The 14,803-nt window shown below is 36.2% G+C and overlaps 1 protein-coding gene across 1 annotated transcript; it reads right to left on the minus strand.

Annotated features, from left to right (window-relative positions):
* Window positions 1-2,858: 2,858 nt before the first annotated feature.
* Window positions 2,859-14,387, minus strand: hpxb (hemopexin b). The gene is made up of 10 exons (XM_007259049.4): window positions 14,276-14,387; window positions 13,136-13,158; window positions 11,728-11,853; window positions 11,309-11,472; window positions 9,737-9,890; window positions 6,020-6,232; window positions 5,840-5,923; window positions 5,595-5,725; window positions 4,581-4,728; window positions 2,859-3,192 (listed from the first exon to the last, which is right to left on the minus strand). The coding sequence occupies exons 1-10, from the start codon at window positions 14,338-14,340 to the stop codon at window positions 2,966-2,968; spliced, it is 1,335 nt and encodes a 444-aa protein (XP_007259111.3). The 5' UTR covers window positions 14,341-14,387; the 3' UTR covers window positions 2,859-2,965.
* Window positions 14,388-14,803: the final 416 nt, after the last annotated feature.

Raw genomic sequence — 14,803 nt, forward strand, 5'->3', positions numbered from 1 at the left:
TTGGGCTATTAGCTTAACTTGTACTGGCGGCCATACCATTGGTGGTAAGGACACCCTTGCTCAATTGTGATGCACAGCTAAAAATACGGTATACTAATAAGTTAGTATAAAAGGGAACACATCATTCTAGGTTAGTTTAGTATCTGAAGCATCAGCAGTTGTTGGCTTGCTTACAGGCTCAAAATGTCTGGAAAGAAACAACTTTCTGTAGAGACCCATCGGTCCATTGTTTTGTTAAGAAGGGAAGATTACTCAATGCGAGATATTGCCAAGAAACTAAAAATATCTTACCATGATGTTACCTACTCCCTTTGAATAGTAAGACAAACTGGCTCTAACAAGGACAGAAAAAGGAGTGGGAGGCCACGACGCACAACTGTACAAGAAGATAAGATAAAAAGATAAAGACACCTCACAGGCTGTCAACCCCTGAAACCCCAGTGTCAGCATCAACGGTCAAGAGGCAATTTTAGGATGCTGGACTTCATGGCAGAATTTCCAAGAAAAAGCAATACCTCAAAAAATCAATATTTACTCTGACAATTTCTGCATGTCCTGCTTATTCGCTTTATTTCATAATCTTAAGTGTGTTTCCATTGAAAAAAAAGTTTAATGTAATGTATATTCCCCAGGAACACCAAAATGATTCTTTTCATCAAAAAGTCAGAAACTGGCTACCTGGACTTGGTTAACTGGAACACCATTGCTGTAGATCCCATCCACATTATTTTCCATGATAGGTTTGAAAGTCTCTGTGGTGCAAACGCAACCTCCAGTCCTGCTCTCCTTCCACCTGTGGTATCAGTTCACTCATAACCCAAAGTTCATCTTGAGTGTTAAAGGAAATGAAAGCTCTGTACTGAAAACCACTGGACTTCCAGTTCTTTTTCTGCTGCTTGCTGTCATAGAAAGAAACCAGAAGTCATAGTAGAAAATAGGCATAGAAGAATTCTGAAGAATGCTACTAAGAATCATTAGAAGCATCAGTATGGTGGTTGAATTGAAGTGTGTGAGAGATTGTAAATCTCAGAAATTTCTCTTACATATGAAGTGCAACTTGTTTTGTGTTAAATCCAAAAATTATCTTCGTTTCTGAAGATAATTGAAGACAAAGGATTTTAGTACATATCTCCCTTATACAGAGGTATGAAAAAGTTTGGGCACCCCTGATCATTTTCAAGTTTTTTTTTCCTTTCCTTTATGGATTTTTAATTCCAGTTAAAAAAAAATCATAGCAGACAAGCACAGTTATGTGTGAAGTGAAGTGAGGATATTAGGTTTATATGATCCACAGAAAGTGTGCAATAAATTTGGGCACCCCAGTACTTAGTATATCCTCCTTTTGAAGAAATAACAGCCTCTAAACTCTAACTATAGCTTCCAATGAAAGTCTGGCTTCTGGTTGAAGCTATTTTGGAGTATTTTACTTTATAAAACATCTCCAGTTCAGTCAGGTTTGATGGTTTCCGAGCATGAACAGCCTGCTTTAAATCACACCACAGATGATTAATAATACAATTTAGGTCTGGAGACTGAGATGATCATTCCAGAACAATGTATTTGTTCCTCTGCATGAAAGCTTTAGTAGATTTTGAGCAGTGTTTATGGTCGTTGTCTCGTTGAAGTATCCAGCCCTGAAGCAACTTTAACTTTATCACTGGATCTTGAACATTGTTCTCAAGAATCTGCTGATATTGACTGGAATCCATTCAACCCTCAACTTTAAAAAGATTCCCAGTACCTGCACTGATCACACAGCCCCACAGCATGATGGAACCACTTCCAGATTTACTGTGGGGAGCAGTAAAGTGTTTGTCTAGGAATGCTGTTTTCTTTATCCACCATTGTGTGCACCCACAAAAGGTTGCTTCTGCATTACTCTCCCATACAGCCTCTTCTTGTGTAAAGTGCACTATATAGATGAACGATGCACTTGGGTGACTCCATCTGCAGCAAGATGATGTTGTAGGTCTTTGGAGCTCTGGAGGTCTGTGGGTTGACTGTGACTGTTCTCATCATTCTTCTCCTCTGATTATCTGAGATTTTTCTTGGTCTGCCACTTCAGGCCTTAACTAAAACGGTGCCTGTGGTCTTCCATTTCCTCACTACATTCCTCACAGTGATTCCTCACAGTGAAAACTGACAGCTGAAATTTTTGAGAGAGCTTTTTATATCCTTCCCCTAAACCATGATGTTGAACAGTCTTTGCTTTCAGTTCATTTGAGAGTTTTGTTTTGATGCTCCCATGTTGTCACTCTTCAGAGAAGATGCAAAGAGAAGAAAAACTTGCAATTATCCACCTTAACCCTTTCTCATAATTGGATTCACCTGTGTATGTAGGTCAAGGGTCAATGAGCTTTTGTGTTCCAATAATTAGTGCCAAAGATGTACAAATCAATAAAACGACAAGAGTGCCTAAATTTATGCATCTGCCTTATTTCGTTTAAAGAATTATTGCACACTTTCTGTAAATCCAATAAACTTTATTTCACTTCTCAAATATCACTGGGTTCATCTGATATATGATATATTTAACTGAAATTGCTGATAAGAACGACCAATGATTTATAAAGGAAAAATCATGAAAATGATCAGGGGTGCCCAAACGTTTTCATATCACTGTATTAATTGTGTGTTACTGTATAAGACATAAATAACATATGGAAGTGTCCCAAATTAGAATTTGAAAATCTGAGGTTTCCTTAGCTGATATCATGCTATATAGTGTGTAGGGAATATTTTTTTATTTTTAAAATTATAAACCTTTTGTTATTGATTTTTATAAAGCTCTTGTTTTAATTAATGTAAATGTAATGTTTTTTTTATTTGTTACAATATAAGAAATAAAATGAGACAAATTACAAATTACAAAGTTTATTTTTATATTCATGTGCAGAAACTCCATACGCACAAAGAATGAAAGAATTACAACTAATTAGCATTTGCTGTAATTCATATGAGCTTTCTATGCCTCACAGCTAAACTTTTCAGGTGAGATCTTTTGGGGTGCTGGGCTGATTTTGGCAACAGCCATGATGGTAGGGCTCTGGTACTTGTAGTACACTGGGCCAACGTACACCTTCACACCATCAGTGTCACACATGGCAGCATCTACTTGTGCAATGGTGATTGGAAGTTCTTTTTTAACAGTTCTCGGAGTTGCAGTCAGATCAATTTCCAACATTTTCTGACCTGTGGGGAAAAATGAAAAAGTAGTAAAAAAATTCTAGAGAATTAAATTGTATTAAAAATAATATATATATATATAGTCAACATTGTATAGTGTGAGTCATGTAAGTAAATATTTGTATTCATTTTATGCATTGTTGATATGTTTACTGTTTGTCAAGCAGTTTAATTGCTTAGTACCTGATTACGTGTACTTGAGTGTACTGTTAAGGTTATATTTTAGGGTTGATTTTTGGTTGAGATTAGGTTTAGATTTCAGGTTTAGGTTAAGGATATATATTTTTGTGTTGATTCAGGGTTGAGGTGAGGTTTAGGGTTAGATGTATGGTTTATATTAAGGTTTGGATTAGGGTTTGGTCTTAGGGTTGATTCATAGTTGAGGTTAGGTTTAGGGTTGGATTTAAGTTTTAGGTTAAGGTTTGATTTAGGGTTAGATTTAAGGTTTAGGTTAAGTTTTGGATTAGGGTTTGGTTTAGGGTTTGATTCGTGGTTGAGGTTAGGTTTAGGGTTGGATTTAAGGTTTGGTTTTAGGGTTGATTCATGGTTAGAGTTGGGCTTAGGGTTGTATTTAAGGTTTAGGTTAAGGTTTGGTTTAGGGTTAGGTTTTAGGGTTGATTCATGGTTAAGGTAAGGTTTAGGGTTAAGGTTTGATTTTAGGGGTGATTTGTGGTTGAGGTTAGGTTTAGGTTAATGTTAAGGTTTGGATTAGTGTTTGGTTTTAGGGTTGATCTGTGGTTGAGGTTAGGTTTAGGGTTAGATTTAAGGGTTAGATTTAAGGTTTAGGTTAAGGTTTGGATTAGGGTTTGGTTTTAGGGTTGATCTGTGGTTGAGGTTAGGTTTAGGGTTAGATTTAAGGTTTAGGTTAAGGTTTGGATTAGGGTTTGGTTTTAGGGTTGATTCGTGGTTCAGGTTAGGTTTAAAGTAAGTTTTAGGGTTTGGATTAGGGTTTGGTTTTAGGAGTGATTCGTGGTTGAGGTTAGGTTTAGGGTTAGATTTAAGGTTTAGTTTAAGGTTTGGATTAGGGTTAGGTTTTAGGGTTGATTAATGGTTGAGGTTAGGCTTAAGGCCAGGATTAGGGGTAGGTTTAGGTTCTACACAAAATCATTAACATATAATTTATGGTTAAGTTGCGTTTAAAAGACATTCAGTTGAATGTTAGGTGAGCATCTATGAGGAATCTCTAAAGGACCATCAAAATAAAGTGAATTAAGACCTTTTTTTTGGAGAAAATAAAAACTATTACATTCTTCTGTTTTTTCTTTAAATGAGTAAAAAGTGCTTCATTCAAAGCAGATTTGATTTAAAGCTGCGATATTATAGTATGAAAAAAGTATTAGCAAATAAAGTAACTATATTTGATAACAGTCGTATTGTTTATCATGGTGGCAAACCTTTTATAACATGGACCACATGTTGATTTGGACAGAGAAATGCAGCATTCACGGGTCCCTCGATGCCCAGCTCTTCTTTCAGGGGTTTAGGATAGCCCTCTATTAGAGTGTAATGTGCTGCTGATTTGTAGATGTAGATTTGATTACCCTGTCAATCAATCAGAAACAAACAGAAAAACATAGAAACCGTTAAAAAGTGTAATTTTCCATAAAACACAAATTGGTGAATTACTGATGTTGTTTTTGTTTTGTTTTTTTTCTGGAACCTAAGGCACTATTGTGACAAAACATCTTATTTGCAGAGTGGTTGCTATGGTGTTGCTTCTATGTGATTGCTATGATGCAGCTGGATGTTTGCTACAGTATTGCAGGTGGCTGCTTTGGGGTTGGCAGGTAGTTTAGGTATGCTCTTGTAATGTGGTTGGTACGGTTTTGCTTGGTGGTTGCTAGGGTGTTTAAATCGGTTCTTATGATGCTGTTAAGTGTCTTAAGTGGATGTGATGGTGTCTCAGATGGTTGCTAGTGTGTCATTGTGACATGACTATATTTGTATTTTTGTGGCAGAACAAACTATTGCAGCCCATTCGTTACTATGGTAAAGATGACACACTTAAAATCCTTAAATTTTCCCAAAAATCATCACTGTTCCAGTCAGGTTGTAAGGAGCAGTAAAGCCACTCCATTGAAGTGTAGCGTTATACAGGAGTTTCAGTTTAGTTTTCCAGCACTGAGACACGAGACAGGAGCAGCATTAGCATTAGCCACTAACCGCACTAAGCGCTAGCTCTTTTGTCATTCAGAGGTAAATATTATTGGCCTGTAGCCTTTTGCTATACCTAGCTAGCACTGCTGGAGCAGCATTAGCATTAGCCACTATTCACGCTAAGAGCTAGCTCTTTTGTCGTTCACAGGTGAGTATTATCAGCCTGTGACCTGAGCGTTTACCGTCTTAAATGCGATTTATAATGAAAAATAAACATTCAATTAATAGCAGTTTTTATCATATCTGTTTACCTGGATAATGTACAACTTGTCACCATAAGCAAAAACGGCATCCACGCGTCCTGAAATCTCCTTCCATGATCTTGTTATGGGGAAAGGATGGCTTCCATCACGGTGTGAATCCAACCTAATGTATACATTCTCTGTGTAGATATGAGAAATAATGAAGATATAAAGAAAAAGGGCTCATTCAAATGTACAAAAATGTTTAATAACTGTAATATTCTGTATATACTATTGTAGAAAATCATAATCACCCATAAATGCATAAGTCCTGCCCTTGTCGTCAGTGCTGATGGCGTCGAGTTTACAGGGTGGCTTTTTGTGGCCGGCCCCATGACCTAAAATACATTTTTAAAAACAAACAGAACTATAAGCTATTAAAAAAAGACTGTAATTAGGCTAAAAAAATTATCAAGCACTGTTTGTGTTCTCACCAAAATCTGCGCAGCGCATGAAGTAGCGTCTGGCATCTTTGGGATAATCTCCAACTACCTCTCCAGACACGGGATGGAATCGGGTGAAGTTGTGGCCGTGGAAACAGTAGTAATGCTCGAGCCAGCGGACTGCTGAGGTGCAGTTGGGCAAGTGATCCCACACCTTCTTCTTCACTGTCTTAGTCTTGATATCAAAGTTGTACACCTCATGTCCTGAGGAAAATACAGAAATTAGTTTAGGAGAATAGGTTACAGTGGAGGGTTATGATCCTATACTTTCCAAAACTGGGATAAAACCAATTAGAAGACTACAGACTTTATGTTTTTTCCTGTATTGTATATGAATACTGAAGTCATTCAGACTAAGAAGAAACACATAAGAATTATGGAGTAACTTAAAAGTGTTAAACAAACCAAAATAGATGAGCTCTTATCTGGGGTGCTGTTTGTTTGTTAACTTGTGTTGTTTTGAGGCTGGTAACTCTGATGAACTTATTCTGTGCAATAGAAGTAACTCTTGGTCTTCTTTTACTAGGACAGTTCTGATGAGTGCCAGTTTCATCATACAGTTTACGATGGTCTTTGCGATGACTGCACTTGAGGATACTTTCAAAATTCTCGAACATTTTCAGATTGACTGACCTTCATTTCTTAAAGCATTTTTATTTATTTATAGAGTAGTTCTTTCCATAACATAGTTTAAAACATTCCTCAAACTCTACATATTCAAAATGTTACAACTGATGCTGTTAAACACATTAAGAGGACAAGAAATTAAAAGAAAGAATCTAAAATATAAGACATTTTCTGGATTGTTTAACACTTTTTTCTTGTTTACTAAATAATTCCTTATTTTTCTTAATAGTTTGGATGACCTTAGTGTTAATCTACAATGCAGAACATTTTTAAATAAAAATAAAAAAACTGAATTTAAGGTGTATCCAAATGGTATCCCTTGTTTTCTCATTGTCTGGTTGTCGAGTATTTGACCTCATGTTGCTTACATCTTACATTTCCATGTCCTGTCCTGTTTCAGTTCTCTTCAATTCTGTGTACTAAACTTTTGTTTTTTTTCCTATTTACGTGTTTAGCTTTGCTCTCTGATACTGTTTTTGCCTGTGTAAGACCAGGACTGTTTTCGACATGATTTTGTATTACCCTTGTGTTTTTGCCCTGTTTATATTAAAACCTCTTACTGTCTTGTACTCTGCAATATTCTCACATTGCTGTCCCATACGTGACACAAGTCAAGTCAAGTTTATTTTTAGAGCACATTTGAAAACCACAAGGCTAACCAAAGTGCTGTACGGTACAGAAGTCTAACCAATGAACTATGAGTAAAGAAAAAATCTAAATAAAAATAGAAGGGATTATATTATGTTCTTCTATAATGTTACAGTCAACAGAAGAGTTAATGCAGATGATGTGTGTCCAGAGTTTCAATATAAAAAGAGTCAGATTTCTGTTCGCCTTTGGTCACTTCCCCTTTTCTGTCTGGAACATGGGCCTCCACACACATACACACTAATTATTCAATACAGTGATAGAAGGTTTTACTTACAATGCCAGGCCAAAAAAAAGTCCAAGAAAAAAACCCATTGATGTTATGAATAAACTGGTCTGTAATCAGTATATTCAGGTAGTTAGCTGACCTCATTCTTTCAGCACATACTTTTGTTGAACATAGACCTGATCAACTCCAGCAACCCCAGATCATTTACTTAGATAAATCCAGGTGGAGACTTTTTTTTGGGGAAGGCAGTGTAACTTGGTCCAAGTTATTACCTTATTTGAACTTATATGCAAATAAAGAGTGTTGCACAAGTCAGAAATCTTCTGTCTGTGTCTGTATGATTGTTTTTCCCCAAACTCGGAGGAAACTTGACTTTGAATCGCATTGCTATTTTAGCGGCGCAGCTAACTGGACGTGTCCAAAATTTCTCAGCAGAGGAAACTGAGCTGCTTGTTCACACTTGTTCATTCTTTGCTCAATTCTTTGCTTATTGTTGATATAAAAGTTTGCATAGCTGCCAACTGGCATGCATTATGGGTTTGTGCACCACTGCATGTCCTTGTGTTTGTAACTAGCGGGAATGTATTGTGGATGCATTGAGGATGCACCTGTTGAAAATTCACCGCCAAGAACGTCTGACTGTTGACCTCTGTCCAGGTGGTATTCAGTCAGTTGCTATTTAAAGGACGCAGGCACAAGGCATGAAAAAGGACTGCTGGTGTAAAACACCAGTGAGCATCATCACACTTTGCGCAGGATGTAAGATAGGGCCCAACATCTAATTTTGAAAGTACCACTGCAGCTGACACTCTGATAGTGCTAGTAGGTGTTTGCAGGCTTATATATATATCTTTTTATCTGCAGAGGAAAACCACAGTGTATTATAGTGCTAGAAAACAACCTGCTGCTGTCACGCTCTTCACACATATGGCCAACAGTTCACACAAGGTGTGAACTGACACAGTATATGCTCATATTAAAGACATATGTACATATATACTGTGTATACATATATATATATATGCGTAAATATTATACATTTAAATATAAAACCTGCATATTAAACATGTTTTACCAAATACAAATACCCAGAAAAAGTTGTTTTAATAAACTTGCACATATGAATTAACAATTTTTTTTTTTCTGCAGTAAAATAACTTTTTAATATTCTGAAAATTTGAGGGGTTTTTTTTCTCTCTACTCCACTTAATAATTTCAGATCAGTAGCAGGAATCAACTCAAGTTTTGCAAGTTTTAAAATAGACATAAAAACTAGACAAACATAACAAGAGGTTTGGAGGACATTCATTTTGATTTGTATTTAGGAAAATATTGATTTTTAAAATGAAGTTCAGGAAGTTTATTATATTTTGACATTTGCAGATTTACTTAAATATTTTTAAATATTTTCTATTACAATTAAAATAGCATACTTTTCAGTAATGTTATCAAACATTAAAAAGCTTTTTATGTAATGCTTGAATAGAAATCCTCAAGATTTAAGGGTGTAATTTCAGGCAGACCATTGACAAAATTTCTGGCCATACATGCTAAACATATATGTCTAACATACAGTATATGGATAAAATAAATAATACCAAATAAAAATAAATCCTATACGTCACGCCGGCCCCCGAAAGCGTTTCTGTTTCTCTCACACCCTATGTACCTACAATCCTAGTCTCTGGACTACAGTTCCCAGGATGCAGCACATACTGACATCACTCCCATTCACAATCACATGACAATGCACATGGCACTACCCGGAAGCCAAACACTCTACATATACACACTCACATAGAAATTATAGCTAACATATTTGGAAATATCTCTCTTGATAAATAAACATACATTTCATACAGTGCATTTGTGTGGGGGTTTTAGTGGGTATGTTCTGTTAGTTTAGTATGAATGTAGTTTACAGACTTTTAGTAGGTGTTTACTTTTGGTTTGGGGTTTACTTGCTTTGAGTCTGTGTTTACTCTAGCTGAATTAGGCCTATGTGTACAAATGGTGTAATTTAGCATGCATGTGAGACATGTATTCACTCATTTATTCAAGTTTTCCATAATTTTTTTCTGTTTCTGTTTCAGATCAGCTACATTTATGTTTAGGTAACTCTTAGCAGACTCACATTCAACAGTGGAGACCAAACAAAACTCTAATTTATTGTAGAGATTTATTGTAATAATTTGTTTACATACCTTTAAAGAACAGCACTGAATCAGTGATGCACTCTCCTTTAGGACACTCCACTGCTGCGTCTAGGTGGCTGGGCACTCCAGGAAACACCTGCTGGATCTCTAAGGGGAAGCCTTTCTCCAGAATGTGGTTGTAGTAGCTAAAGACTTTATCATCCTGTGGAAAAAGGACATTGAGGAATGTATTCAGGAACATGCACTATATTGCCCAACGTATCTAATCAACGTTTTCACGATCGGACAGCACTCGTATAATATCCAATGTATTTATTAAACCTAAGGGCCGAAACATTCGTGTTTTATCTGTGAGTTAAATAAATATATTGGATATAATACGGGTGCTGTCCGATCTTCTTCAATTTCTGGATTATCTATTGCAGATTCAGCACATGAGAAGTATTTGGGAGGGCAGCCTGTTTTTTGACTTTTTTGAACTATGGATCTGCTTGGCCATGAAAACCCATTCCATGAAGCTATCTATACCCTACAGCTCTTGAGCTAATCCGAAGGCCATGTGAAGTAATATTTCTGATACTTGACTATGGAATATTTAACAGTGATAAAAATTTCACGACCTTGTCGCACAGGTGCTGCGTCCTACCAAGGTTTCACCAATGTTTGGAGAAGCAGTGATTGGAACCTAAGTTCAATAATTTGGCTGGGTGAGTAGATACTTTGGGCAAGATACCCTATTTTTCGCACAATAAGATGCCCCAGATTTCAAGTCCCACTATCAATAAATGTCTATTTTCTGGTTTATTTTCATACATAAGGCGCATTGGATTATAAGGCACATTAAGCGAGACTAGTAAGGAACAGGGGTGTTGCCATGTTTTCCTTCTAATTCAGCAGGTCTCACTGCCCAAAAGCACTACACTGATTAACCCTGAGTGTTCCGGTTAGCCAGGGTGATATTAGCTAGCTGTCTGTTCCACAGAGCTTGTTTTAACATGGTAAACATGCAAGCTACAGTCTGATAAACTCCCCTTTGAACACCAAAAGAGCTAGGGCTTAGTGCGGTTATAGCTCATGTAAATACAGCTCCAGCAGTGCTAGCCGGGGTTAGCCACATGCTACAGTCTGTTATACTTACCTCTGAATGGCGAAAGAGCTAGCACTTAGCACAGTTAGCGGCTAATACTAATACTGCTCCAGTCTCGGTGCTGGAGAATCTTTATTGAAACTCCTGTGTAACGCTGCACTTCAGCAGAGTGGCTTTACTGCTCCTCACAACATGACTGATACAATTCATACATAAGGCGCACCGGATTATAAGGCGTACTGATGATTTTTGGGAAAAATAAAGGATTTTAGGTGTGCATTATAGTGCGAAAAATATGGTATTGTCTTTATTAAACACAAAGCAGGTGTTCAGGAATGTGCTACTTATACTGATTCTTATTAGTACTTTAAAAGTAAAATTGAAAATGAATTGCAAAGGTGATTAGCTTCATTTGCTGAAGTCTTTAGACCAGTATCCATGAAAAATATTTCTTGTAAACATTTCTTGACTTCAAATACAGAACATAAAATTAGGATATGAAAATAAATAGCCACAGTGAAACTATAACATACCAGGAAGAAAAAGATGTGGTCGTGATCTTTTTGAGCTTCCTCATCTTTATTGTGCATGCGGAAGGCTGCGTCCACGTGACCCAGGTGATGATATTCATCTAGCTCCTGGAATGTACCATTTGCATGCTCACTGGGGCCTGCGAAACCCTTCCATAAATGGTCACCTGTTGAAGGTAAAATTTTACTGTCTGTTCCAATTACTCCAGGCCTCTATTAACACACTTGTTTCAACTAATCAGTACATTAACATGCCTTTTCAGAGTTACAGTGGGTGTGTTAAAGCAGGTAATCCTCTAAATCCTCCTCTAACACCTTTGCCATAAAAGACCATAAAGAGTAAACCATTCAAAAATGACTACCAGTAAAAGCTGGTCTTGAGAGGCATGGCTAAAAAAGGTAGCGTCACATTTACTAATTACCTTTAAAAAAGAACATTTGTCCTGTCTCATCAGGGGCGATGGCATCAAACTCAACGCCATCACAGCGGTCAAACTTGGAGTCGTAGTGGGAATCTTCATCAGCCTTTGGATTTTCTACCGGAGGATCTAAAAATAATAATAATTAAGAGAATTCTAAATTGAACTAGTGTATTACTTGCAATTTGACAAAAAAAATCTAAGTAATGTGATTCATGATATGTACATGATTAAGTTTCAATCCCCCAAAAGATTAGTCTGGTTTAGAACAGAAGATGCTGGAATTCTAATAATTTGTAATAAACTCTCAGTTTCAGTTTACCCCAATCTTATCTTGGTGAAAACATGCTCTGAGGCAATCTATTCAAACCACAGTTCTGAGACAAGAGATAAGAGTTTTCAACTCCCCTTTTTGAAACATTTAGGGATAGAACATTCTGATCTCAGATCAGCTGCTTGCAAAAAGATTTGAAACATTTCGAATGTATAATGTAATGTGTCAAAATCTGTTTTCGGACGGTCACGTGGTGTTTTAAACTTAAAAACAGATATAAAAACTAGACAAATGTAACTAAATGAAAGGTATGAAGGACATAAACTGTGTGGTTTGTTTGTATTCACTAAAATACTGATTTTTTTATAAAATTTTATACAATTTTAAAATTGTATATAATTTATATAAATGTTATATAATGATAATGATAATTTTACAGTTGCAGATTTAATTCAATTTTTTTTATATTTTCCATTACAAGTGAAGTTACATTGTTTAGAAATGTTTCTTATCAAGCATGAAATATTTTTATGTAACGTTTGAAAAGAGATCCTAAAAATATAGGCTTATGATATCAGGTTGAAAATTCTAAAAATGATACAATTTTTAGACCTGTCTTGGCTGATTAATTACATCTGGGATATATTATGTTTATTGTATTTTTAACTGAACTAATAGTTTAAATCTTGTGATTTTCAAAATGTGTTTAATTGCTTAATAAAGGTAAATCTGGCTCTAAATGTATATCTCCCACACTCAGCTCTGTCTGTGATCTCCAGTCTCCAGACTACATTGCCCAAAATGCACCTCACACTGATATCACACCCAATCCTGATTACATGACACTTCCAGAAAGCAAATCACTGGAATTCTCATCAGCTGTGTTAGGCCCTATTTAAGTGGCTCAGTTCCACCTGTCCTTTGCTGAGTACTGATGGTTTATCCTTGTAAGAAAGTGCATTTTCTTGCCTGTATTTTTTATCTCTTGTTTCCTATTTCTGATACGCTATATCAATACTACTGCTGTTTACTGGTATCAACAGTGTTTTGTTTGACTATTCCTCTGCCTTTTGTAAGTAAAGTATATTTTGATTTACATCTACATGTGTCTGAGTTCTGCCCCGCCATGACACATACCTGCCATCATTGCATCATGCTGCCTGTAACACAAAAGAAAAGCTCATGTTAGATCAATAAAAAGTGTTTTTTATTATCATGCATGTATTATTTTGAATAAAACAGAAGATACATCACTGTAAACAATGTGTGTGTGTGTGTGTGGGGGGGGGGGTGATCATATGCTGAGCTAGACGACTGACTTTGACCACTGCAGTATTGATCTAAAGCCTCACTCTTCAGCCTACAAACATAACTGAACAAACACTGAGAGAAACATACAAACATGTGAACATACAAACAGAGATATGATCTAAACACTAGATGCAGGTTCATAAAACAAATATTTTACTATAAAATTGTACTGTTTTTGAAGCCTGCATGCATTAGTAGACTGCACAACAAATCTTAAAGTGAAGCTCATAAAAGAAAATTTTGCACACCATAAAAAAACTATAAATGTGAGACTAAAATTTGCTCACTAAATTGCTTATTTTTTTTCATACCTAAATTGAGCAGCTGTGACACGTTAAAAGAAATAAAATAAGGTCTACCTAATCTTTATCATTACATTACACAGCTAATTATTTTAAAAAATTGTAATTTTAAAATATTGTCAATTAAAGATTCTATTATTCTTATTATTCTCATTATTGTGTTGCAGTTCTGAGCCAGTATGAAGCCACACACTTATTTATAAAAAGAAATAGTAACTTGCTCTTACAACCAACAACAATGAAACCAGTCGGTCAACTTTTATATAAACTTCAACTCAATAGCTAACAAAAGTTAGCCTGGGGGACCAACTACACATTGACCGTGAGACAATATGGAAATAAATGATGTCAGGAGCCAATACAAAATTTAACTGTTAAATTTGTTTGGAATAAGTTTGGAATGTGTTAAAATTTATTACCTTGCATGAAATTGAATAAATATATTGCCATGTAATTTTTTTTTACATACAATTTGTGGACAATAATGGGATAAGGAAAAGGGTTTCTCAATAGTTCTAAAGCAAAGATTGATCATAGTAGCAAATTATTTTTGATTCCAAAAAAGAAAATCTGGGCTGATACCGATTGAATACTGATATCATTGTGCAACCCTACAAAAATGGCTTCTTCTATGGATTTGTGCTGTACTCTATATTATACTCACGTTGGAGCAGCTAAGCTTACTGCCAAAGCCAGAGACCCACACAGGAACACCAGGAGCTGCTTCATGATAAGCAATCCAGTAGATCCAGGTCAGCCGAGTGCAGAGGAATGGAGCTGATCCTGCTTTTATACTGATTCTGAGGGAGGGAGGAAGGGAGGGAGGGTGCAGCAGGGGGTGCGTGGGTGACCCTGTTTCTAGAAAGAATTTGGTAAACCTGATACAATTTACCAACACAGTCACACAGAGCGAGGGCAAAGGCTGTCCTGCTGCAAAATGTCCTGATTAGGCAATCCACTCTCATCTACTCTCATATCAACAGCAACACTCTGACCATACAATGACTATTTCTGAGTATTTTGTCCAAACCGATATTAGTCAACATTGTTTGGATTAAGTAAAACAAACCAGCATGAATCATTCTCAGCTCAATGGTACACAACACAATGTTCTGAGATTAGAAAGTTGAGAGTGGGGCAATACCAAAAAATCCCATCTAGTTGAGTCACAAAATAGCTTACGTCCCATATT

Source organism: Astyanax mexicanus, chromosome 21 (genome assembly GCF_023375975.1).
Source record: "Astyanax mexicanus isolate ESR-SI-001 chromosome 21, AstMex3_surface, whole genome shotgun sequence".
NCBI lineage: Eukaryota > Metazoa > Chordata > Actinopteri > Characiformes > Acestrorhamphidae > Astyanax > Astyanax mexicanus.